This window comes from Helicoverpa armigera, chromosome 16 (genome assembly GCF_030705265.1).
Source record: "Helicoverpa armigera isolate CAAS_96S chromosome 16, ASM3070526v1, whole genome shotgun sequence".
Taxonomy (NCBI): Eukaryota; Metazoa; Arthropoda; class Insecta; order Lepidoptera; family Noctuidae; genus Helicoverpa; species Helicoverpa armigera.
Window position 1 is genome coordinate 7,117,892 of NC_087135.1, and position 27,708 is coordinate 7,145,599.

Sequence of the window (27,708 nt, forward strand, 5' to 3'; positions counted from 1 at the left end):
GTCTGAATTCTAATGAGCATATTGATTTCTTAATATTATTATGAATATCAAGGGCGTCGCTAAAAATTTTTAATGGTTCGATTTATTTCTGTATTTAGTAAACAAATAATAAATTGCGGGAGGTACTATATTTTGAAATCTACGCGGTGTGAAATCTTAATATTATTTTGAGACATTTGTGCGACCTACAACAACCACGAAAGGGAAAATTCAATGGCGTGAAAAAACAGAATGAAAATAAACTTGTGATTTATTCAGAGATTTTATTCTCGCCATGAAAAGCTCGTAAATAAGCTCTCGCCTTGAGCTTTACTGGTATCTTTTTTGCTGCAGGTTTTACAAGTTCTCAGGTATTAAAGATTAATTTCCTGCCTAGCCGTAATCTCATTGCTGTAACGGTGCAACGTACGTAATCTAAATGTTTTCCCAAGACATTTCAAAGTCTGAACAAATCTGTTGGGTATACTTTTATAATAGGTTGCTATTTTCTTTCATTTACCTAGCTAGAGACCTTGCATCAATACATAGCTTTATTTTCTTAGAAATGCCATTATAATTCTGAACTTACAAAATCATATAGACAGGTATATAAGTCTTACCAAGGGGTATCAGGTTGACCAGTTGACTGGGTTAAGGAAGTCATGTAAAACACTGGTACTCAGCGGCATTCGGTAAGACTTTAAACCGACCCCCACATAGTTGAGAAAAAGGCTGGTATGAAATTAGTCTTTCATCCATAGAAGTTGCTCACATAATATGTCTATGTTGTGTTAATTATTAAATTACGGCTATGTACCGTTAGTTGACCAATTAGCTAAAATTCAATGCGTTAAATAGTACATTTCAACTGCCGTTTTATTTTCCGGTGTCTTGTTATTTTCCGGTGACATATACAAAAAACCAAATATCAAAGCATATTTCACTCCTTAAAATGTTTCCGACCCCGTCTGATTTTATTTCGCTGCATCAAAACATCTCTGAGCCCGTTGAGTCGAGAATATAGAGGTGACGTCATTATGGCCGCGAGATTCCACGAAACTAGATCTTATCAGATGATATTTATTTTGTGGGATTGCTCGTATATTCCTGACGTATGTATTTTTGTAAGAATGAGGTAAGTTGGTATTTTTTGGGGTAGTTTGAGGAATATATTGGCTATAGAATTATTCCTGTCTATAGTCGTCGCTGAGAGAACAAGTTTGGTTTCAACCTATTTCTGGGTTAATCCCGATTGATGGTAGGTTTTGCCATCGCTCGCAATATCTTGAATATGCTTCCTATCAAGCCAGCTATTCAGATTACATGGACAGTATTCTAGATGTGTGTGTGTGTGTGTTTGTTGTTGCCATCTTTTAGGCAACAGACGGGATGATTACCTACAGGTACCTATTTAAGGTACCTCTGGATATTAAGTACCTAAGTATATTTTACCAATGGATATACCTATTTATCAGTTATCTTTATTATTGAATTCTGATTTCTGTGTAAGTAAAAATACCTACTTTTGCCTAAATAATTAAATATTTTAAGGTACTAATCGAATAATTAGTGAGATACGACAGCAATCATTATAGTTTGAAATCTTGTTAAGAAAATATGAAGCAAATTCAATTCTCTCGACTGTAATTAAATGTTATCTACAGGTTGAAAAGAAACAGATTTCAGGGCAAAACAGAATATTCCTTTGTGTTATCTGACAAGGAAGTGTTGGGTTCTAATATCATTCTCGTATTTCCAATTTGGCGAAGTAGAAAGCGCCTGCCGAGGTATCACCGCGTTGTGTATTACCGTAACCTTGACTGTAAAATTGTACAGGTTTGTAAAAAGAAATAAAAGCAGATTTTTCCTGCCTTTTCATGAGACTGCCAGGTGTTTTCATATTAGAATTGGACTGTTTTTTTTTCGCCTCACTGTTTTCCTCGGCACCAAAAGCCTACTTTAGCAATCTTTCTAACCGTGAGTGGGAGTAAAAAAAGAAACAAAATAATTTGTAACACAGTTTATTGAAAATAATAAACTTTTTGGTTCGCCCATTAATTTACAATCAAAAATATTTAATTTTTAGCGTTATAACTAAACAGTACCCAATATTACAATAAAACGTTGTTTTACACAACAGTAAAAGCATTGTAGGTATTAATCTATGGTGTATTACTTAATTAAATCTAGAATAGATTGGTAGTTTATACAGCTATCATATTTATGCGACGTAACACTGAATTGGATGTTGGTACTACGAGAACATGGAAAAGAGAAGTTCGATACAATTTCCATATATATCGGTATTAGTGGAAAGTTGTGAACATGGCGATCGCAGAGAGCCCGCGGAGGAACTTGAACAAATCCAATACCGCGAGGCGTGCTCCCGTAGTATCCCTCGAAGTTACTTCACAACTCCGAATCGGTCCAATGTTTTATTCAAACCGTATTCTACAACTAACTTCATTGGCACTTTATATAATTTATAATTTGTTCCTTTACCTTAAATACTATTTTATTTACAAGCGTTTTCAAATGTGAACTTAAAGTCGGAACAAAAAATCGTTTAGGTATACAATATGTTAATTAGTTATCCATTCAAGAATATTTGGACGGGTACACATGAGAATATTTATATGTCATTAAAATACAATCAAGGAAATAATGTTTTACAAGTATTACGAAAAAACAGCATTACCTAAGTATTTATATTTTTGTTGAAGGCTTATTGAAATTTGAAATTACTGATTTTTTGTATATTGTAATGGGGCCTAAATTCTAGCAATAAGCGTTGACATACACAAAAATAAAGCCTTCATTTAGTATTCAAAAGTAGGTTTATAAAAAGCCTGAATATGTACCTAGCACTATAACAGGACATTTTAAAGTATTAATTGTACAAATGAAATACCAAACTCCTAAATAACAGAAAATGTATACACGGATAATGTATACAATACAATTGAAAAAATAAATTTGTGTAATTTCGACAAGTTTTTTGTTCTACGGTAGATATATAACTGCTTATATCTCAATAACCTATATAATGCATAATCATAAATATCTGATCACGAATAAAATAATTTTATAAATACGAATAAAATATTTAAATTATTCAATAGTGAGTACCTTAATTGGTTCCATGGATAAGCCATTAATTGAATCGAGCCTAATAAGCTACTTATTTTAATATCACTTTGGCGATTGCCTACCGTTTAGATTATTTATACAACATTTGAACATGACCAAATAAATAATTAGATCAGAAAGAAATATTAATAGTCTATTTTATTCTAATACCAACAAAAAAATACTTGTACCTACAGAATATCTTCAGTTTAAAATAAGTTACAAGAAAAATGAGGTCAACTATTTTTTTATCATCAGTAGACAAACATATTTAAATAAATGTTACATAAACTGTTAAACTGAAATTGGTACATTTTAATCTAGATTTTTTTTATAACATTTTGAATTTCTGTTAAGACATTTAGAAACAAATCAAAGCAATTATTTATTAATGAAAAACATTTATTTGCCTGAAGGCATTCTATTAATACATACTTTTCTTCAACAGGAGTAAGAGTACCCGCACATTACCCGGTAGTTGGCCCGATGTTTGTTGTTTTTTTTTTTTTGGGATAAATATAATGACCACCATAAAATGCTTTGATACCCTTATTATTGTAACCAAAAATATCTACTTAACACCATAAAAATAAAGTCTGAAAATACAAAAGTAACAGCTATTTTAGTCACGACTCCACTTTAAATTGTATTCGACCACCAAAATTTAGTAAATGATCACCAAATCTTGACGACCAAATTAATGTATTATTTTTGCCTAAATAAATCACTGCGATTGCCCTAAAATGTAGGCTTATTATCAAATAAAGTATTATGATGCCATATTCAGTTGTCTCCGGCTTGCAATCCCCTGCCAATGCACCGCAAACGCTGCGCTGCGCCCGCCCGGACACGATTCAATAATTTTGGTGATCATTTACTACTTTTGGGATAACAACAATTTAAAAACTTTGGTTATAATTTTACATTAAAATGCGAATTTCATTTTGGTGGTCATTTACTATTTTTGTCTGCTATTGGTTACTATATTTGATGGTAAGTTAAACATAAGCCTTTTTTTAAGAAAATTGTGATTTCAAAACGTAGCTAAATAAGGGTCGTTGTTATGTGCGCATCCCGTACTTATCAAAAGCCCGATCAAACTCATTAAAAAGTCCACAGTGTGCGGGTACTCTACTCGTACCTACTCATTGGTCAGAAACGAAATTTTGCAGATAATAAGATATACTTTAGATCAGATTTTTCAAACGTCCGGCATTAATGTATTTGTGCATCTAGTTCATACAGTCGTAATAAAAGGGTATTGCTTATATTACTTCTAACTAATGGTGCGGTAAAGCTTACGCCTCGCGTTAAATTACTTTTTACAATACATACATTAATTGCAATATATTTAACTTCCATTACAAATATTATATTCATGTCGAACTATAACAACGATATAAGGCACTGCCCTATACCTACATACATAATACTTACAAATAATTCTTTACATTTAAGTTACTTGCTTTCTTGTTTAAAATTCGTAGTAACTTCAAATCATGTGAGGAATAATTAACATTAGATCAATAGGATCAAGTTATTTTAAAGGTTAATCAATGATGAGACCTTTCTAGAAAATTTGCGAATGAAATATAATATAACTTCATTTCAAAGCTGATTGTTATTTCAAAGTTATTACAAACTAATAAATGTTTTTGACATTGTCCTATACAAGTTCAATAATGAAACAGACGTATGAACATGTATTTGTAGCAACAAGCTTTATAGCAATTCATGAGATTTTAATTAATTTTATTCGACGATTGAAAATTTGACGGCATGTTCACAGTAGGTATTTCAATAGTCAGGTGGACCAGTCACATTGAGTATATACATATTACTATCTACAAGACTAAACCAAATATAGTATACAGCTTACGTACTCCATTATTTACTGACAGAAATTCATCTTTAAAAACCAACGCAAACAAATTGTTAATTGTACATAATCTTGAAATTCCGTCTTAAATTCCTTTTACGACAATATGAATAATTTAATTAGCGGCAAGCTCATTCGTCATATATCCTACAATTCCGAAGCGTATAAACACGTTAATACAAACACTATCACTATTAACTGCTTTATCTAATTCACACAATACGGTAGTCTCTCATTCAAGTACCTATAACATTTTATTGCACCATATAAAGTCAGTAATTGCACGAGCTGTATTGAAGCGCTATAGAGGCGTCTCGTCACCGGATTCGCTGTACGGCAACCTAACTACCTTAGTTCCTGCTAATACGCCGACACCTTCCAGGCACGACCTCCTATTCGTGAGCACATCTCGCAAGAATGCTCGTCTGGGACCGGCCAAATTAGTCCCCGTAATAGACCTCGTTAATTTCCTAAGCGCAGGCATTTTAAGAGCCTCTTCATATGAAGGGGGCTCGTCAGTAGGTGTAGTTTGTGCACGGCCACCAAATGGATCTCTTGAACAAGTAGGTGATAATTCTCTAGAAAAATACAACGTGGTTTCTCCGTTCTCACTTACTTGAGGTTCTGGCATTTGTTCGTAGCTTGTAGCCGATGTCGATGATCTGAATTCTTCTAAAATTTGTCTAGCGCTGCGAGCAGTTGTAAGGACTCCTGCCCAAGAACGCCTGTTTTGTTGCTTAGCTTCGTTTGACCTGGCAGTTGCAGATATATTATGAGTAGAATGTGTAGTAGCGATAGTGACTTTTGGCCTTCGCGGAGGCTCGTCGAAAGACGCAGCTTTTGCTGTTCGAAGCGGTGATGATCTAGCTTCGGGTTCCATGTCGATAACGACACCAGCGGCCGCATTGTCTGTATTGGTGTCAGCTGCTGGCTCCTCTCTTAGTGCAGCGTCGATTCTCATAGCTTCTGAGTAGGAGGGTACTAAGGCACAGTTGCCACGTATGGCCGCGAACAGTTCGAGACTGTCCACAGTGGAAGCATGTGAGAGGGGCAAGGTACGAGGCGGACGGGGAGCGGAGCACAGGACTGCGCTCTGTTCGTCAGCGAGCGCCCACGCGTAGTTGTTGGAAGTCACTGGCGGCAGTGTGTCTGATAAGTGAGTATCAATGTCTAACTGCCGACTGGGGTCCAACTCGTAGTTAGTGCCGAATATTTTAGTAATCTGTAACAAAATAACGGACAATCAAGTAAACATTTGGATTGAAACAGAGGCTCGAGGCAATTTTAGTTAACATGGTTGTATATTGTATAACAATCCGCTTTTATCAAATAACAAGATCAAAGCTTAAGTATTGTTTTCACGAAAGGGAAATACCATTTTCGGAAACTACCGGAATTTCATGTAGCTTTGTTTCATTCATGTAGTGTTTACTCAAATATTAGGTAGGTACATTATACTGTCAACAATGAACATTCGCTTTAGCTTTGTAGTGCGTAAAGCAATTAATACTTTTTTGCGAGTGTTACTATTGTACTAATAAAACATTAATTACAGGTGAATTGATCAACATACCGTATAATGTACATAAGCAGTATTACACTCTATAAGTATGCGAAGAGGCCACGACAGAAGAAGACAGGACAGTGTCCAGAATAGCAGCTGTGACGAGTACCACGGACAGCGGTCAGCGTCCCTGTAATACAAATGACTTAAACCTCATTTACTTTAGCATTGTCTAACAAAGAAAGACCTAGTATAAGGTGTTCAAAAATTCACTCTAGTAATTTTGAACTTAGAACACTTCTTAACTATTAAATGAAAACAAATGACCAATGCCAATCTGAAGAGGTATTTCATTAATTTTGACCACGGAGGAAGGAAATATAGCGGAGATGCCATAAGGTAGGTAGGTCAGGTGCTTTTTTGTAGGTCAACTAACGTAAGGCAGGAGGAGTTAGTAATATTACTCGTCCCCGAACATCCGCATTTTGTCGCGCTACTTTCTTAGGAGTTTGCGTTATGAAATCTCCGCAAGTCACTTTGTCCTCCATGGTTTTGACTGACTTCAAAGTGGATTTTTGAACACCTTATGATGTAAAAAGAACCTGATATTTACCTATAAGCTACCATGTATTCCTTGAAGGAACTTACTCCAATGAGGTCCAAACCTTCACGCATTTCCATGAAGTCATCAAATCTTTCGTGTTCAGCGAAAAATCTTGATCTTTGATCTTCGAATTCTGAAAACGGAAGCCTATTAGGATTACGCAAACATCAATTTCTTATTTAACTTCATACTAAAGTTATGCTTTGAGATTAGTATTTAAATATATTTTTCTATAAAAAAAATCCTATTCACTTTTAACATAGCATTCCCATAAACAAAAAAAACTGATATTTTTCAGTTGACTCAAAAATATAAAACCTGATTATTTTTCAACCTACCGCTAGCAGCTTCAATATTAGCGAAAGCGAAACCCTTGCTAAATCGCACTTTAGTGATGGGTGTCTTGGAGTCCAGTACTAAGTTCCTGGACGCATCTTTCTGACCACAGCATGCGTGGGCAAACGACGTACTTGCACTGTGAGTGTTCACCCTTTCGTAGTACACCTGTGCAAAAATGTTGCATTAGTTACTGTGGGCTGGTAGGTATGAGTATACTTCAGTAAGTACAATTATATTTCTTGACTGTACACAGGAGTTTGTGCAGTATTCAAGCTATATAATAGCTACGGAAACTTATAAAGAGGTAATGCATATCAATGAGTATCCTACATACGTTATGTTATCGATTTCAGAATTAAATACGTTCCAAATTACTCTTCAGCTTATACAAAACATATATTTATATAGAATAGTATCTAGATACCGATTTAGAAGTAAAGACTTTAGTTTTTCATACACTGTACTACAAAAACTAATCAAATAGGTACACCAGTTTGGATCACCATATTACACGAAAAAAATACCCAAATCAATAATGTTAAGTGATCACGCAAAAGATAGATATCAATGCTACCAAATTGCATGTTCACTGTCCATCACTAGACCGAAATATATATGCACAATAGGTACATTAGTATGCAGCGCTTTCTGTCCCCGCTTCAAAGGTAATACCCATGGAGTAAGGAAGTTGAGCGGACATACCGTAATGCAGGATTGCAGGTAGGTCAGGCGCCTACTTCTAGGTTAAATTCGTACAGTGGGCATGACCAAAATGATCAGTTACGAGTGAACTAAAGAAGCGTTCAGGTTCCTTTCAACGATTTTTGTTATTACAAAAAATGGTCGTATCTAAAGGAGGCGTTGAAAGGTGGAAACAGTAACGTTCCTCGTCCCCCGCTCACATTTTGGCGCCCTACTTAGGCGATTATGGCACCTCCACTAGTAGTTTGGTTCTCCATGGTAATGCCCGACCAAACAATTGCTGTGTGTCTAACCCAGTTCAGCGATGAAAGCGTCAGATAGGTTTTTGACATGTTCGGAGGCAACTAAAGTGGCTTTATAAAGCGAAAGATTTATTTAATACAGCGCTTTTGGGACTCTTGAGTATAAATCGGAGCGGTTGTTATGTTTTTGAAGCTTAACATGAAGTGGAATACGCGAAGGAAGTATTTGTATTTTTTTAACATACATTATGTAGTTAGACTGTTTTTCCATATTTACAAAACAGCGTGATTTTGAATTGTAACTTTAAGCACAGAGCTAAACTGTTCTACCTTCTTCAAACCTTCTGAAATCAAGAACCTACAAGATTCAAACAGATAATAATTTTTATTTTCACCTTTCCAGTGAAATATTTAACCAACAAGTTTTTTGTTTTACTAAGATGGTTTTTTTCATAACAAACAAAACAAATTGTTTGTTGGTAAATAAACATTAAATATAAATTTCAACAACAAGTATATCTATTTATAACACATAAACACGTTCTAACCCTAGTAAAGGCTAGTAATATTAATACTCAGTCCGAAGCCGTATCTACCCCGTAAGTCCGATGTCGTACATTCATTGTGCTGACATATTGGACGTTACAACCTTTCTATTAGCCGGGGATATTGGATCTGATTTCTTTGCAATATTGTTCTGTTCGCCGCAAAAATACATTCGATAGTTTGACCACACCTATTGTAATACTGTTGGAACAATGTGCTCTTTGGTGATTGACTTTTATTCATTTGGATTTGTAGAAACGTAACTAGCAAAGAAAACAATGGATGTCATTAATTAAAGTTATAAAAATATACATTTAGCAAATATATGATAAACAATCAGTACAGCAATAACTTTAATACTTATTTATTGATTCACACCGTTTAAAAATGTATCATTATATTATCATCAGCCTTTCTACCTCGCACTTTCACCGAGAGATACATTGAGCATTAATCACCAGGCTTGCTCAATGCGGGTGGGTGATTTCAGACTTTATAGTCCAGTTTTCCTCCGCATATTTTCCTTTATCTTTTAATCAGTTATTAATGTTCAAGATATACTTAGAAAGTACATACATAAGAAAAGTTCTTATTTACTTACCTGAGTCGTAGTATACGCGTCTCCGTTCCTATATCGCGTGACTTGCCTCTTTCGCCTCACGTAATGGTAGCATATTGCCTTCCACCTGGAAAAACGATCATATCTTATATTTTGAATACATTACGCAGTCATATAGCGTTCGCACAATCAATAACCGTGAACATGGAGACGTGTATTGTTATACATTTGTAATTCACTTTTTATACTTTCGTTTGTTTTTTTCTTCATTTGTTTCCTGGCTTGAAGCCAGAGTCTGAGCGCTTTGTAAGTGGTCGTTAGTAAGGAAAGTACCACTCGTGTTTTTAAAATACATTGTAAATAGGTAGTAAATACTTTGTTGAATTTGGCACTGTAATTATCTCTAATTATTTATAGATTTTCTTCCGATAAACTTAACTACCTGTAGTTTTCACTTGGACGAATAAAAAAATCTTGTAAGTATACATACATTTTTAATTGTTTGTAAAAACCTTCAGCTACTCACCTACACACTTTGAAGGCTTTTACATTACAAATTAATTCATATTAATAAGTTATTACTCTTCACAAAAGACGATAAAGTTCATCATTAATGCTTATCATATTATTATGAAATATTCATGACTCAATGTTCAAAGTTCAGACAAATAGAACAAGCGCTTAATTTACTTATTTAAAATGTATGAAATGTTTCTCAGCTTTGTAACAGATAAAAGCCTGGATAGTCTGAATTAGAAATAGTGGCTTAGAGGCGCTGTAGGAATCGAAATACGGCTCAGAATGAATATTCAACACATATCTATAATATAAAAATGAATCGCAAAATGTGTTGGTAAGCGCATAACTCAACAACGCCTGGACCAATTTGGCTAATTCTTTGTTTGTTGTGTTTGTTATTGTCAGAAGAAGGTTCTTATGAAATAGGGTAAAGTAGAGAAGTCAGTTGAAGGGAGCGAAGCCGCGGGCAAAAGCTAGTACTATTTAAAAATAAGTTATAGTTACTAAAACATGAATAACAGGTTTTTTTATCTCATGGATAAAAAAAATACCTGCATCGGCTAGGCAGATGATATCGTGGCATAAATCACTTGAGACACGTATTTCGAAAACTAACGCCAAGAAACGTTTACAAAGAAAGAAGCTCCCCCACACAGATATTGAAATAGTCTAGAATATTCTATACAAATCGAACTGAAGTAATAAATCGTCTTCTCTGAAGTGTGACATTCCTGGATTGATGTACGGATAGCATTTATAGATGAGATGTCTACGGAATCAGTCAGTTGTAGACGGTCGATTGAGCAGGCCTTTCCGTACTGTGTGATTCATCCGTCCTGTATTTTTGGCTTTTATGTACTTACCTCTATTTATATTTTGAAGCTATTCTCTTGTATTATTTAGGGTATATTAGAAGCATTGTAATGCTGAATATTTTAGTCAAATCAGTAAGGTATATGAAAAAAATGTTTAGCTTGAATAAAAAAACATTGGTTCGTCTTAAAATGATTGATTTAGTTGATTTCAGCTGAAATTATTGTTCAAGACTTTTTCAGTACTAGTTTTGTATTGCTTTTGGAAACTATGTGGGCAAAAGGAACAATCCATTCCATTGCGGCACTTATATTTATGATGAATGGTCCAATAACATTGCCAATCTGATAAGATTTATGAGTGTAACTTAAAATCCTTTACGCCCTGGACGCACCCGGACTAGCACTTCACTCAAAACTTGCGATAATTTAAACACTAAAATAAAAGGCTAATATTAAATAAAATATTGGGCATCCAAAATTAAATTCGATAGCCATCGATTCCTTCGAGTAATCTAAAACCAAAATATTTATAAGGTAACATGGGAAAACCAAATGGTAAAATAAACTTTACGGCAAAACAAGGTATTTGTAAGGCTACAGAATTAGATGAACAGGAACACATTATTTCACCCATTTATATTTAGAACACACGAAAAGCGTTATTTATAAGTAAAACGTGGGCGTAGGTCGTATAGCATTTGATTAAAAGGGTAAAGATTACCCAGTACAAACAGTTGCTGTAGTAAAGTTTTGACGAGCCGTCGTAAAGGTGACGACTGGTGACGACACTGTTTACGACTTAACAGGGAACTCATGTGGATTGAAACTGAGGGGGCGGAATTTGTTAGGATTTCATGGCCACAGAGTTGGGGCGATAGGTATTTTTGTTTATTGAAACCTTGATTTTGGATATGGGTTTTTGATGGGTGTGTGTCATGTGAAGAAAATAGTAGAAAGATTTCATCATAAATAAATGCTTGTTAGGAAAATTTTCGGTTATGGTTTGCTAACATACACTTCTAAAATTACGAAACAAATCCGGATGCAAGTAATTCTCTAGATCAAACGTTTCGAAGTTTACACCCAAATTAAGAGCACAGTTACAGGTAAGTACAGAGCCACTAAGCCTAAATTTTGATAATCCCAATTTTTCAATACAATTTAATTATGCAGTTTACTTTCACAGATTTTATTTTTAAGGTACGATAAAGAAACACCTTTCCCAGATACCCAATAAAAAATCCTGCGTTCATTTTGTAACGGCCAATGTAAACGAACCGTTTTCCTATCTCGTCAAAGAAAAAGTTGCAACGAGACTTTTTTTTATCGAATTTGGTTCCAGGCAATTCATCGTTCGCTGGTCGCCATTACTGGCTGGTTTAATATTTTTTTTAAATAGCGTATTTTCTGTTCCGTTCTGATTTTATAAAGAAAAATAATGAAAGTAAGTAAGTGTAAGGTTTTCCTGGTATATATCAAGTATAAGAAATGAATTTAGCCAGTGATTTATAAGATTATTTTCTTATGTGATTTCACAGGCATTTCTTCAATGAGAAAAAAAAAACTACTTATTTCAAATGATTTATTTGGATCGCACGCCAAGATTGAAAGAATGAAATGAAACTGCTGAACTGACAAAAACTGTAAAATGCAGAAGTAAGTAAGTAGGAACAAAACTCCTTTCTCGGAACTGGTAAAACCTTAAACCATTCGGTATGAAGAAACGCACTTATTTGCCTTCCTTTGATGTGTACATTTTCTAATTAGTGAAATAAATTGCTTCGTGGCACGTGTCGATCTGATAGGCGTTGTCACGTTGAATAACACAAGTCAAATAACACGAATTGATGGTAAACGTGCACATAGGAAATGTATACAATTGGTTAATAATTAAATCATTTGAAATTGTAAATAAGAGCAGGGAAACCTGTAATTACATGTTGAATTATTTTGTGTCAAGTCGAAAATCGGAAGTTAAATAACATAATTTAAAATACACCTAGCTAATGTCTAGAAATCAGAAATAAACCAGCATGGTTTCTCGTAGTGACATTAAGACCTACACGTTGTTTTGAAAACAAAACCAAAAATTCAATGCCTGTCATACAAACCAATTCCATTACCGACACCTATCCCCAACAGCAACATGAAATCTGTATTGCACAACTTGGTGTGGCCGTAAATACTGCTTTACGGAATATTGAGAATTGGCAGAAAATGTTCCAGAAAATTCCATGTCCGTATAAGTATGTATGGGACGTCACATGACAGAGCTTAATGCAATTTCGAAACGTGAATGGCGGCACACGAGATGCACCAGACTGCAGCAAACGTCGAATATTTCGGGTCAAACTGCATTTCACGTTTGAAATAAATTTTAACTCTTTTTGGATCTGGAGTTGGGAATAAAACAAGTCTGCATGAAATCCGTGAGGCATTTTGTATTAGGTTGCTCACGTCAGAACAGATGGTAAGCTGAAATGTTACACAATTTCATAGCTTTGTATTTTATGATTTTGTTCCGACAGTTCCTGGAATACGAAGCGTAGAATCCCTCCCAAGTAATTTGAAATATAATTTACTAGTAGGAAGAACTATATCACTCGGAGTAATATTAATCAGTGAAGCGATATTAATTTACGAAAGTGAACCCTCTATACGTACATGAACGTTGTAATTTATTACCAATTCCGCGTAATAGATAAGTTTGTGTATAATGTACAGTTGTACTCACTCTTAATCTTTGTTGCGTTATATTTTCCGTTTTATTAAAATAAACAATATCTATGTGCTCAATATTTATTTGCCAATCTAAAATGCGGACTAATTTTTAGCATGTCTCGTTCACGTCTAGTATTATTCTTTCCGCCTCATCGTTTTGTGAATCGATCTTTAATTTTTTGCTTGACAAACCTACGACCTTGAAACTTGACATCATACACTGGAAGAGTGCATAAGTAAGTCATTGGTATAACAAAAAAACTGTTACAATTCAGCAGCTTTAACTGATGTAGTATTTATTGAGCAAATTAGCCCATGGCGCAACAAGTCTCTATACTCATTTGCAATACACACACATTCAAACATAAAATCGCCAGCAAAAAGAAAAAAGTGCTCACCAAACTCGAGGCGTAGCGTTCCTCATGGCATGGACCCTCGCGCTGACAGCAGCCACGTCCACCCTCCTCGCCAGCTGAATCCTGGCGGTGCTGTGGTAGCATTCCACCAGGTATACCAAGTAGAGGAGGAGAACAAATGCGATGGGGATGTACGCGTACCCGACGTCGCAGGGTGATTCTCTAACTGTCCGCTTTATCGGGTGCCTGACGGACACAAAACTGTTTTAGTGGTTAGTTCTCTGCTGTTTTATTTAGGTATGTTTTTTTTTGTTGAGTTCTGAAAAGATACATTGCGTATATAGCTAAGTCAGTTAAGGCCAGATGTATTTTATTTTATTGATGTTTCTAATTCAATAAATGGGTTGAAAAATCTGTTTCATCAAAACTTTACAGTTAAGTGTCATATCCACATAGCTTTTTTATTATTATCAGCATCTAATGGTTCATAAGTATTCAGTATAATATAATTTATACGATCATGTTTTGCATATAAAATACGAATACATTATAATACAATACTTCAGGCATAGTTAAGTTTAAGTTATAAAGAAGGCATACATTAAGCCTCATTTAAGTGTTAAAAAGTTTATTTAAATATGATGATTATTGTTTTTGCTAATTCAATTGTCATTCAATTACCAATGCATGAATTGCTTTTGCTTGTTATATTTATTTAATATATACTTAAAATGCAACATTACAATAAATAATATTTCAATCGAAGTTTTAAGTCGTTATGATACCAGCCAAATGCCTGATTGTTGTTATGTGTGTACCATTCATTTCCATATTGATTTATGAGCCCAAAACCAACTATCTACTTATTAAAAGTTTGTAGGGGTGTGCGGGTATTGTTATCGGTACTATTTTTTTAACGACGTCAAAAATCATCAAATGACTCCTCCCGCTGTGGATTACAGCGGTGAAGGAGTATCAGACTCTTACTGACTAAAAACCGTCGTGTTCCGTCGTAGGCCTTTTATGTACCAGGGGCACGGTAACTCTTTCGAAGATTGTTATTGGTACTTACTTGCTAAAATCAATGAGGTCTCTGTCGATCTCGGCGGTGTTGCACCAGGCGACGGAGCCGAGACAGCCGGCGATCATCAGGGTGAGCATGAAGCACTTCCAGTTGCCTTCTCGGCGCAGGACCCCGCCGAGGCTCTGCTGCCGCGGCCGCTGATGACAAAATGTCCATGTAAGTGTTGCTGATAGAAGACAGAAAAAAGTAGGGAATGGGAAACTTCCTCTTTATGGGAATCCGGTTCAAAATAGAAGGCTTTTAGACACAAGTTATATCAATAATGTCCTTTTTTAGCTCTCAAGACTCACTTAAAAATGTATAACAGACAGAGTAACTGCCTTCAAAAGGTCGAAATAAATATTCAACCATCGAGATTTCAGTTGAATATTAAACAGAACATAACCTCACGAAGGCTGAGGTACGTTTGCACAAACCAATGGATATGTTGGGACAACCCTAGAAACCCAATTGCGAAGAATCACCCTTTATTTACATTGACCTAATAACTTGGCCCGGGAATCCCTAAGGGTCTCGTTCAAATATTTTTTTGGGAAAATGAAAGATTTCCCAAAGCAAAACAGTTTTACTCTCGAGTACCACCGAAATAGAAAAGCTTGTCTAATAAATTATTAAAACTAATATTACGAAAATAATTTGAGTTGCCATGGAACTAAATTAAACTTGGGGCGAAAGCGTCTAATAATAAACAATAATTAATCTCCTTCAGACAATAATACACCTCTGTAAGTAAATAACTAATTCCAGAACTACATCAATCAATCGTTAATTGACACACTCAAAGACAACTGACGCACACAAGTACAGGTGGAATCATTAATTAGCCGGAAAGCGTCAATCGCGACCCTTAAGCGCGGCTTAACAATAAGCCAGTTCACAATGTCGTCAATTGTTTAGATAGACTGGGATTCCATTGATTAAATCAGTCGAATGTCTGTGTACAGCTTTATTGGTGCCCAGACCAATGACAACGGAGTTGGGCGCGCAGCCAACATTCCGGCTGCATTCTGCCTCGCGATTGTTTTCGCGAATAAGGTTGTTTCGCTAAACGCTGTGTTGCCAAGTATTTCATATTGCATTTTTTGGTGCGGCAATAAATTGTCGGTTTTGTTTTGATATGTTTGCGTTTCGTATTAAAATTACTGGCCGGGTTGAACATGGAAAATGTTTTAACAATTTGTGTTTCAAATGTGGATAGAATGTTATTATTCTGTTTTTTTTTTGGTCGTTCCATGTAAAGTGACAGGTTTGATGGATAAATATGGCTGAGCGACTGTTTGGGTAAATTGATAAAATTCAATAGAGATGAAAGCTTACATTTGATGCAAAAGGTTTTCCTGTTATTACAAAAACATGGCACTGAGCCCCTTTTTGTTGATTTTCTCACCATACAAAGCTAGTCGTTTGAATAACAGTATTATTTGTAGATCGTTAATGTCAGATATCAGATAATAATTGGAAAGAAGTATGTTTTTTCATTTGTGGTAAATTTGTCATGGAAAAATATTGATGTTTATTTATAGCGCTACTCGCGTATCACACAACGTTGATTATTATGCTTCGTAACTTACCTACTCAAGAAAATATGTGAAACATTCACTTGTAATGGACTTAGTAAATATAATTTTATTTTACTTTTATATTTCATTTTGGGACCATATTTTAAACCAACTCATTGTAATGCACTGGTACTCAGCTACATCCGGTTAGACTGGAAGCCGACCCCAATATAGTTGAAAAAGGCTCGGAGGACGATGACTTTAAACCAACTCATGTGTTTGGGTTTATCTTTCTAGAAAGATACTTATTGATATCATCAAATTACATAAATACTCTTTGAATTATAACCTTACTTAAAGCTGGTGTTTCAATCTCATTGTTCAGACGGGTTTAATAATTATCGCGGTCTACAAGCAATTTTCTAAGACAATAAAAACCAATCAAGACCAACTGTTTATTTCCATCTAATTGCTTAGTCTTGCTACTAAATGAGGATGATTAAAAACAGTATTAAATATAACACGAAGTTTTTTAATCAGTGGTTTGTAGAGTCATTAATAGTATTTATTGGTAAACTGCCATATCTGGCCGTTGTAAAATTTCTTTTTCCATGACTAACGCCCAAATTCACCGACAATATAGAGGTAAGTAAACCGTTGTTTTAAGAAAATCTGACGTTTACGTTGTCTAAAAATAGGCCTACATGGGTTAATGGTTTGAGATGACAATACATCAAATTATAGAATCGTACATGCATTTCTAAAATTATTCGTTCCTAACGTGACAAATTACCTACTGCCACTGAAAATAGATTTATTTATGTACTTATCAATGAACGTTACAACGATACAGAACAACAACATAATATATGTGGAAATCTAAAAGTCCGAACAATTTTTGTGGTAGTTTGGTAGGTAGGTAAGTTCATTGGTAGGGGTAAAATTGACACTCTCACAGTTAATGATGTTTCTAAGCAATAATCATTTAAATTGTTATCGTAATTGTCAAATATAAGGCATTAAGTGAAGTTACTTAGTAATATTGTCTACAAATAGTGAACATAATTCTGAGAAGCAATCCACCAAAGCGAGTTTTACTCGTGTACCAACGCCCACTTACCTTCTAACCATGAATGAATTTTGATTACCTAATACATTACTTCCCATGAATAGAAGACAAAGTTCAATATCAGAAATGATATTTCCTGTGTATCAAAACTGTTATTGCCTATGTTGATCTTCTAATGAAACAATCCCTAGTGTGAGAGTTTTCCCACTGATAGCTTTTCATCTTTAATGAAAACAAATAATGATTACTTTGTTATCTATCACGATAACATTATAAGGGGAAAAGTATGTTTCTTACAAATTTTGATGAAATTTAGCTATTACTTAAGTACATACCTATCTTCAGATATGTTCAGGCTTCTCTTATCCGAGTGCAGGAAAGAGGAGCTGCTGCCCAGCTACTCACTCAACATCATAACTATCAAACGAATGCTTCAGAGAATTGAAACAAGGGCAAACTACCCCAAATTGATATGAATATTTGCCAATAATTGGGTTGCGCTGGTTGGATTTCAGTCGCTCAAGAAATCGTGATGTTGACCCAGAATGGGTGAGCGACAGACAGATAATAGATTGAATGTTTTAATTGCTTTTGCATGTCAATAGAACAGTAAATTTGAACCCGTTATATATAAAAGCAACTCAAGCAACAAGACTGTAAACTGTAATATGTCATTTAATTTCATCGATTAAATTACTTTGACTATGTAAGCTTAATCGTTTTTTAGGTCATTTTATCAGAGTTAGTAATGAAGCTTTGAAAGCTAGTATTTTCTATTATAATTTGGGGCATAACATTCTAGAATCTCACTTTCGCACGCTACCTATGAAAAATTATACTTAAAAGAAAAAAAATGTACCACGCAAACAATAATTTAAAACAGCACTAACCACAGTGGCTGCAAACTATTTAATTCACAACAATACAGCTACTAACTTACCTACACGGTGTTACTTAAATGAGAAAAGTTCGTCACAACACAAGTTATAATTATTTTATACAAGCTAACGTAGCTGGCAACACTTCAATATACCTAACTTCAACTAGCTGTTTCATGCGGATTCACCTGCATCTTTGCGTGAACTATTCCGCGTAGGCAAAAAGTAATCGGTGACAGTATCTCATTTATCTAGTATATATCTAAACGCCAAACTAGATCGTCCTTGGCTCAGCTGTTTTGCCAAACAAACTCACTTATTGTACTTTACAGTTCTTGCGCATTCTACGCGAATAAAAATGTGCATTGTTTCTTCTTTACTGTCACTTTTTAAAGTTATCCCGCCTATAAAAATATCCGTTTGACGCTAGTTGAACATAGGTAGCATTGAGGCCCGCCGAAATGCTCCGATCGACGCTAGGGAATCGAAAATGTAACGTGAAACTGAATTTGATAAAACGTCGAACTTCGCTGTATATTGTTGTAGGTAAACTGTGACAGGTAGCTTTGTTCGAAACAGTTTGACGTATAAATTGGATGAAAAATATAAATTTTTGTGTTTTGATTAAAATGCTGACAAGTTAATTGAAAAAGTCGATTAAACGTTAGGTAGATACAAAAAGTTGGAGACTATGATTAGACAGAGATGTAAACGGTGTGCTGCTTATAATAATCATCTCTAATTTCATACCAATGCTATGCCTAACTAATCCATATTATTAAAAATCCAACAGCAAGTTTCGCCACAGGAGTTAATACAGAATGAATTCTGTTTTTGTTCAATCTAGTGTTTTTAAAGGCTCTGTCTCTTGACTGTCTGACTCTGTCTACAATCAAAATCTGTTATAGATTTGATATAGAAACAATTGAGGTATAAATTAATTTCGATCGAACCAAGATACGAACTACGTCAAACGCTTGAGTGGTCTTGTGGTACAAAGACGTATACCTGCGTACTGAAATGCTCCAACATTGTTGGGAATTTGGATAATTTAGCCGTTTGAGAACTTTGACTATTATGCTGGTTCTAAAGGGCGGGTAGTTAAGTGTTCTCTGCGTGTATGTTCGAACGATTCTCAAAACTCACATAACTGAGCGGTTCTTATTCGAGTTTGAAATCGTTTGCTGGAAGAACTTTTCCAGGCGCTGAGCAAGTATAGTAATGCTCATTCCTAATATTACAAATGTTTTAGAAGCTCTAAACTCTACTTGGTACATTTTCACGGTTAAATGGCTGTACTAAAAACAAACTTTGCTCTAGTTGTTCTAAGTAAAATATTTCTAATTTCGCTGCATGAAAGCGTTTCCAAAATGTGATTTCAGAAAAATCATTTGCGACTTGTGAGGTGCAAGGTGGTGGTGGTGACATATTTAATTGATATAGAAGACACGAATGTATCAATGCACATTTTTCATCCCTATAATTATAATTATGTTTTTTTTTATCGTGGAAGTGAAACCACTGTCAACACAACACGTAGGTAACACAGGTACTATTTGGTAAGTAAGTTCTCATATACACCTGTAACGTTATTCCTAATTGCTGTATGTTTGTACACCTATTAGAACAATGGCTTAAGACGACAACATTTCGTCTCATTAGCTAAGACGACAATATTATGAAGAGCTCAAATTACTCACGACACTATTCTCTTAAGTAAGTGTGTTTATTACGTACATAAGGAGATGTTAACATGAATTTATTTCGGCGGGAGATGTGGGAAACAAATTGCCAAGGACTTGTACTTCAAAGGAAATCCTTGTGACAAGGGTTTATTTTAGAAGAAAGCATGAAAAGTATCGAGTAGGCTATATGTTGTTAGATTTATTTGTCACAGGTAGAAATCTAAAGGAATATTACGAAACTATTTTTGGGTTAATTTTGTTTTTATCTACCGTCACCATTTCGACAGTTTTTCAAAAATTAGATAAAATCTATAAATGTAATGTCGATATCCTTCAACTGTACAAACCTGCAAAGGCTTAGCAACGACAATCATACAAGACTACCATTTGATAAAAATATAAGCTGATCCGTATAGTATTTTTCTATTCAAACTAATAGCAAATAAAGGATTAAATTCGACGTACCTAGGTATTGTGCTATCCACGTGTTGTCTAAAACAAAGAGGGACTTTTCAAATAAACTGACATCACTACACAGATGGGTTCCACGAAATATTTTCACAATTTCCGACGTAGCGTAGGTACCTTTCAAAATGAATTGTTCGGACGCTTTTAGAAGAATGACAAGCTTTATGTTTTTATTTTTTAGCGAAAATCTTTGACAGGTTTTAACGTGAAGTAATATTTTAACGTACATATTTATTTTTCCTTTGTGTTGCCAACAATGTATTTGCTACTTGTTAGACGTTCACACAGCTTTTCACGTACCTACATTACGTTTGAAAATTACCCTCTGAAAACTTTTTATGCTAGATAAGTAGGTAATGGAAATTCAACTAAAATTGTTTTAATTAAGCTTCTGTTTTTTTACGAATATGGTACACACGCTCACTTTTCTCTGTACCTTTCAAAAACACACACGAAACTGATTTAAAATTCGGCTTTAAAGTTGAATCTAACACCGACAGAATACTGAATATAGGGATAGTATATAGGTATAATATAGTAATGAATGAATATAGTAAATGTAGGCTATATGGTACCTATTACGACAAAGTATAGGCTATTTGTGAGCCGGTCCCGGGAACGCCTGCGGGTATAATTCACGCATGACTGCAATATATTTGTCACGGTCTAGTCGCGGTGTGGCCCACAGATTTCGTTTTACAAACTAATTAATAGCCGCTTCCAGATTTAGGTTCATGTGAATAATGGGTGGCGTGCCCCTGTGTGAGTTTTCATAGGCAAAACTATAGTTACATGTATATAAATTATACTCGTGTAGCAATCGATTTTGAAGGTACTGGGATTCCAAAATTTTGTCAAGATGCAGACCAAATCCATCTTAATTACTGGACCAGGTCCTGTTTGCTGCCAAGAACAACTCTTATTCTATCCTATCAAAACACCATTCAATCGTAACCCGATATAATTTTGAATCCAGAGGATATCAAGACTATTCGTAAAATAGTAAAAAATATTTTAAAAATGACACACAATAATTAGCTGTTTGGGCATAATGCTTGTTGGGTAGACTAAGTTATCCTGGTTCGATAGTAAAGTAGCTCTCAGGGTTGTTTAATGTTAAAGTTAGAAGATTCTAAAAACATCCCGTGGTCAGGTATATTTGAATACGAGGGACATTCTAATTTGATACGACGTCAAGTACCCAAGTCGGTTACCTGTGCATACAATATAGGTATTATTCTTAATATAGACTGACCAAGTGCTTCCCATGGTCCTAGGACCCTAATTTGTGACCACAATTAGAACCTGTTCTCTGCTTTGTTGAAATATGTAATTTTACAAAACTCCATCGAAATTGCTAAGGACAATATGAAATGCATGGAAGCATAAGAGATGACGAAACGCGATAGCGCTGTAGTTTTAAACCACTATGTACGGTAAAATCTACACTACATTGTGTATTTTTAAACACTCAAGATTGTAAAATAGCTTTCAGTTGTTAATGTTGTATGCTCAAGATTTACAGGAACTAGGTATGTATCTAATTCTAACGCAAATATGAACAGTGAGGCGGCTACAGTTGGCTCGTCGGTTGTATTCCCGAGGCACTACAATACATTTGTCACTGTACACAGGGCGACACAGATTGTATGCCAGTCTGACGGACAAACTGACATTTGGTAGTGCACGAGTGAATTACCAGAGGGGATACCCTGGTTTTATCTAAATAATAGTGGGGGATAATGTATTTTTGGAATCTCTGTCTTCTTAAAAGATTTATACCCAGAGAGAGTGGTGTCTGGATCGGTAGTGTTTTGTTTTCGATTTTAATAGTCAGGGACGTCACCGATTTTATTAAATATCTCGCTTATCTTTCTAGTACAATTTTTTAAGTATGATTATGTACATATTATGTATGTATTTATTCTCATTAACTTCCTATTCAAAATTCGATGGTGGCGAGGCCAGGAAGTATCACGCATGTTTTGTATTTTTCTCTTTTTGTATTTTCATGTTATAATAAATGAAAATAATGTAGTCCACACGTCCCAAACACTAATTAATTTAAATATTGAACAGGGTGTTACAAAAAATAAAGTTCATCCATCCGTGGACTAATCCGTTTATATTGGAAGCTGGCAACTCGTTACCGAATTTTGTTGTTAACTTTATTATACATAGACTAGTTTTCAGGTCTGTTCAGTATACAGTATATATATTAAGATAAATATTTGCATGACTAAATTATAAGTCGAATATAGTGAGACCATATTTTTTATTGTATCGACCATCATATTGTACCTATATTCTGGCAAATAAATAAATTTCATTTAAATTTCATTTCATTTCATTTCATTTCAGCAGTTATTTATATTTTAATCCTACTTTCTACAATATTAGTATCAGGTAGTTAGCAGCAATTATTTCCAGAATTTTCGGAAAATTACATTAAAACTTAAAAAATAAACAACGACTTCAATTATATACTTAGGTACCTATTTCTAGTCTAAAGTCTGACCACTAAATACTTAGCTGAAAACCGCATCAAAATCGGTACAGCCAAACGTGAGATAATCGGGCACAAACATACACACAAATACAGATCAAACCAATAACTACCTTTTCTAGAAGTCGTTTAAAAGCGCTACTAGGTTTACTCTAACATTAGGATACTGCTTAAACTTTACACACAAGGTCTTTCCCATATGAAGAGACCTTTGTATCTAGCCGATTATAACCGATGTCTCCCTTTGTGTAACAAATTACTTTATCATGTACCTATCATATTACCCTTAATTGATGTCCTAAGCCGGGTAATCAATATAGGGTAAACAAAGTTAGTGAAGTTCTGAGTTGCTTTGAAGATTTATACTAGTTCCACCTGTGTCCTAAAGGAACTAGGGTCAAACAAACCCAACATAAGTAGCACCATGTTACCCATAAATTACTTTTAATACCTATATAAAGTTCACACGTATCACTGTGAAAGTTTGACATAATGGGCAGTCGCACATGCCTAGTTATTATGTCTATTAAGATAAAATAAATAAAACCTGTAAAGCACTGAAAACATAATTATCAAAATTACAGTGACAACCTACCAATTAAAACGAGGTTTAGGTACGCGTGGTTTTCCTCTAGTGTATTGTAGATGTCAAATCAATCAATCAAAATCGTTTTGATTTTTGAAAGATACGTGATGTGAAAAACTTCGATGAATTCTTTACAATTATCATGCTATTGTATAAAAATTAAGAGGTTCTATCGATATTAAAAAGTATAAGAAAGGCCTTTCCATCACTATCTCGTTTCACGGAACATCAAACAGTCTCCCATTTATTGGTAAACAAATTCTATTTTGGAGTGGTCTTCACTTTACGCCCCCTGAGCATCGATTACGATATTGAAAGAAAGCTTTTATTATTAAAAACCTTTTGTAGTAGATACTTATAGACATTTGAATTTATTAATACTACTTATGAAGCCGAAGAGTTTTTTGCTTGATTACGTTAATCGAATAAGAAATACTCGTCCGATGGGAAATATTTCAGTGTTACCTACATACCTTATTTATAGAGGATTTAGGCTAATTTTTATTCCGTTACGCATAGTAGACATGGCTAAAATCAGTAGCGGAATCTAAGAACCTAAATCGTAAATTTGACATTTTACATCGACATATCCTACAAACACCTTGATTTTAAGTAGCCACATTCACCATGTAAATAATTCCTATATATCCCTTTAATATACTTCTAGCACTTACTCCACTAACATTATGGTGACGTAATATATTTTTCAATGCTTCCATGCGTCAACACTTATCAACGGTCGTAAGATTGGTTCAAAGGGTAACTCGGGTACAAAAGACCCTTAGATAAACAAGGTAAGTGTTACCCCGAAGTAAAAAGGGTGTCCATCGGAGATGTTTTTCGTGTAAAAGTACATAATTTCGTACAAACATAACAGGAACCCTTTTCTTAATAAGGCAGGGAAAAATAATGACGTCGTGATTTCTGCGTACTCATTTTTTGTTGATGCAGCTTACCTACATAATTTTAATCAACACAGTTAACTTTACAATTTTGTTATGTTTAAAATATCGAAACCCAAAAAAATACTAACTGAATACCACTTAACTCGCTCTACTTTATATTTATCGTACAACTAAAACCTAACTTTATTTCAGTAGAGTTTCAACGGCCATAGAAACTTTTACCGTGCCGCACAATCCAGGCCACTCTGACGTAATTAGATTGCAAGGATGACGTCATGCACTTACGTATGATTTACGTAAGACAGGATTTTATTGACGTTAAGGACAGTTTTACCCTGTGGCCTTACTGCAGTCTTTTACGAGCCACAGTTTATAATGCCATACGTCATTTAGATCGAAACAGCTAGCGAGTGGCGTGGCGGAGCGCATTCATGGCAAATAACAGTAATGGGTAACCAAAAACTTTAATTACAAAGCTATTATAAAACAAAATTGGAAGTGATAAAAATTCTAATTACATTTTAAGCTAACATAAAAATAACATTACCTAGGTAACCGACATAAAAATAACATTTACCTTTACCCTTCTCAAAGTAATGTCCGGATACAGAATTATTTTTATTGACAATCACATTGCCTAAAACTTTCTTTGCTATACAGACTGTAGCCATACATAAGACTATAGTTATTTATGTTTTTGCCGCAAAGTTTACCTACCTATTGCGTATATAACAAGCCTAATTAACTAATACCACATAATTAGGATTTCAATTATCCTCTCGTAGCTACACGCATGAAATCTGTACCAGAGTTATCCATAGAAGTAAAATACGCCATCACGGCTCATTGTGTAAATGAGCTTTGTTTATTAATGGTAGCTTCCACTAGCCTATCCATTAGTGAAATTGGACTTTACTTAACATGTTGATAAGTTGTTCGAGACTAATGTGTAAGTGAATATTATTTACGTAGGTAAATGAATTGCTGGGTAAAACTATGAATATCGCTGATATCAAAAAGGTTCATTATTATGATCAAAACGATTTAAAGATTTTGAATAAGAGGAACTTTTACATTTAAAATATTCAGGCAACACCAACGAAAAACAGTTTTAAAATAGTACTTACTTATTTTTGTAGCTACAAAGAGACTGATAAACTCAGTGCGTTAAAAAAGCAATTAAAATCGAAGGCGTTAAGAATATTCAAAGAATATTCAAAAATAAGCTTTAAAAAGTAGCTAAAGCGTATTCATATTTAATTAGGGAACGAGTTTGTGTTGTTCATTGTCTTCAAGACTAAGCTGGAAGCGCGTTAATTATTTTCACAATGGAATAAATAACTGTCTTTAAATTACAGCCGGTAATGAGGAAATTTAAAACTGGAGCGAAGGCTCGCGTATTTTGAACGTTGTTATCATATTATACTAGGTGCTGCTTGATCATTAATAACTGAACGTATAAATGTGAAGGTTTGTAAATCATTTGCGCAAACAATGAAAATTTTATTAAGAAAATTGATTAATTAAAAGAGCCTTGGAAATGTCAAAAATCCTAGTGTGTAATATTTGTTGTGAGTGAAAGAGTGTGGCTCTTAACTTGCTGCCCTGTTTCCAGTTTATTTGGGGTCGGCGCAATATATTTTCCAATTATATTTCACTCTCTACGATTTTAACGAATACTTAAATATTATAATGTGAATTCATTTGATTTCTAAAGCTTCCGTGGCAAAACTACTGAACTATTGAGATGATTGATATAATGACATACCATTAGTTATATGCCATATTTCTAATCATTTCCTATCCAGAGGTTAAGAATACTTTTTGGCTCTGGGGACCCAAGCGAAACCGTAGAGATCATATTTGTAGTACCTATTACTTACAATGGGATTAGGGAGAGCATCTACCTGTGCAGTGATAAAATCTTACTGCGGCTATCAACCTTCTTGGCGAATGATAACGGTATTATCGACCAAGACTGATAGTTATTACGGTCTATGAAGGAATAGTTTCATATCTAATGTTATAGACGAAATGGTTAGTACAATGGTCTTATCATAAAGGAATAGGGAATTATAATGATATGATATAATCATGGTTTCAGGTTTGGATGAGGTTGAAATTTTGCAATATATAAACCAGTAAATTCTTTGACAAATGTTTTATTTGATAAATAACTTTTTACAATAACTTAATAATAAATATATATACAACATACAACTAACTTATTACCTAATATATACACTTACTATAAATAAAAATATTTATATATATTTATTTGATTCATTTCTGGGCACACTTACATCGGTGCTAGGGAAAGGCGAAAGGTAACTTCTCTCTCTAATTGTATTTTAAAATATATTTATTACATCTCAGGAAGTAATAAATACCCTTTTAATGACAAAGTTTTAAAAGCCCCAGTAAGACATAACTCGGAACATTACTAAGAAGACTTAACTGAATGCCAACAAAAACATCGGATGAAGTAAAACAATTCCATCTTATAATTATTCAATGAAACTTTGCAAGATAAACTGCCTTTGACAAGTGATTAGCCAAAACACAAGTCGGGAACGAACTCAGACTTAATTAAAATACCATTTTGTTTTGTGTTCCAATTACCATTACTGGATTTGAATACCTTTTGAAATAAAATATAAATGAACATAGAGTTCTTTGTTATCTGTATAAAAAAAAAACCTGAACCTTTGGTCTGCCGCCCGGTAAGTTATTAGTAATAGATGAAGCACAACACAGGTCAAGAACGAGTTGAATGCCCATGAAAGGGTTCTGTTCTATCTAAATACAGACCGCTGACAGACACTACAGCGGAGGCTTAGTAAGAGGAAACCGTTGACGTCTGTCAGATACGGACCCCTAACATTGATTATAGTTCTTGAGCCTTAAATATTTTGTTCGTGGTATGGAGATTGAAATCTTAGCACGAACAAAATATGGTGTAGTATATCTTGGATACCAATGACTGTGTTTCGGATGGCACGTTAAACTGTAGGTCCCGGCTGTCATTGAACATCCTTGGCAGTCGTTACGAGTAGTCAGAAGCCAGTAAGTCAAACGCCAGTCTAACCAAGGGGTATTGGGTTGCCCAGGTTAGTGGGTTGAGGAGGTCAGAT

The 27,708-nt window shown here is 34.6% G+C and overlaps 1 protein-coding gene across 4 annotated transcripts in view; it reads right to left on the reverse strand.

Annotated features, from left to right (window-relative positions):
- Positions 1-1,984: 1,984 nt before the first annotated feature.
- Positions 1,985-27,708, reverse strand: part of LOC110379808 (transmembrane protein 151B) — a 48,176-nt gene continuing 22,452 nt past the window's right edge. The window contains exons 2-8 of one of the 4 annotated variants that reach the window (XM_021339616.3): positions 14,967-15,115; positions 13,937-14,140; positions 9,526-9,610; positions 7,434-7,599; positions 7,105-7,228; positions 6,561-6,681; positions 1,985-6,209 (exon numbers count right to left, since the gene is read on the reverse strand). In XM_021339616.3, the coding sequence (XP_021195291.3) occupies positions 5,289-6,209; positions 6,561-6,681; positions 7,105-7,228; positions 7,434-7,599; positions 9,526-9,610; positions 13,937-14,140; positions 14,967-15,115 (1,770 nt within the window). In that variant the 3' untranslated portion in view covers positions 1,985-5,288. Of the gene's footprint in view, positions 6,210-6,560; positions 6,697-7,104; positions 7,229-7,433; positions 7,600-9,525; positions 9,611-13,936; positions 14,156-14,966; positions 15,116-27,708 lie in introns of all 4 variants that reach the window. The other 3 variants (XM_021339615.3, XM_021339614.3, XM_021339613.3) reach the window with 3 other exon arrangements.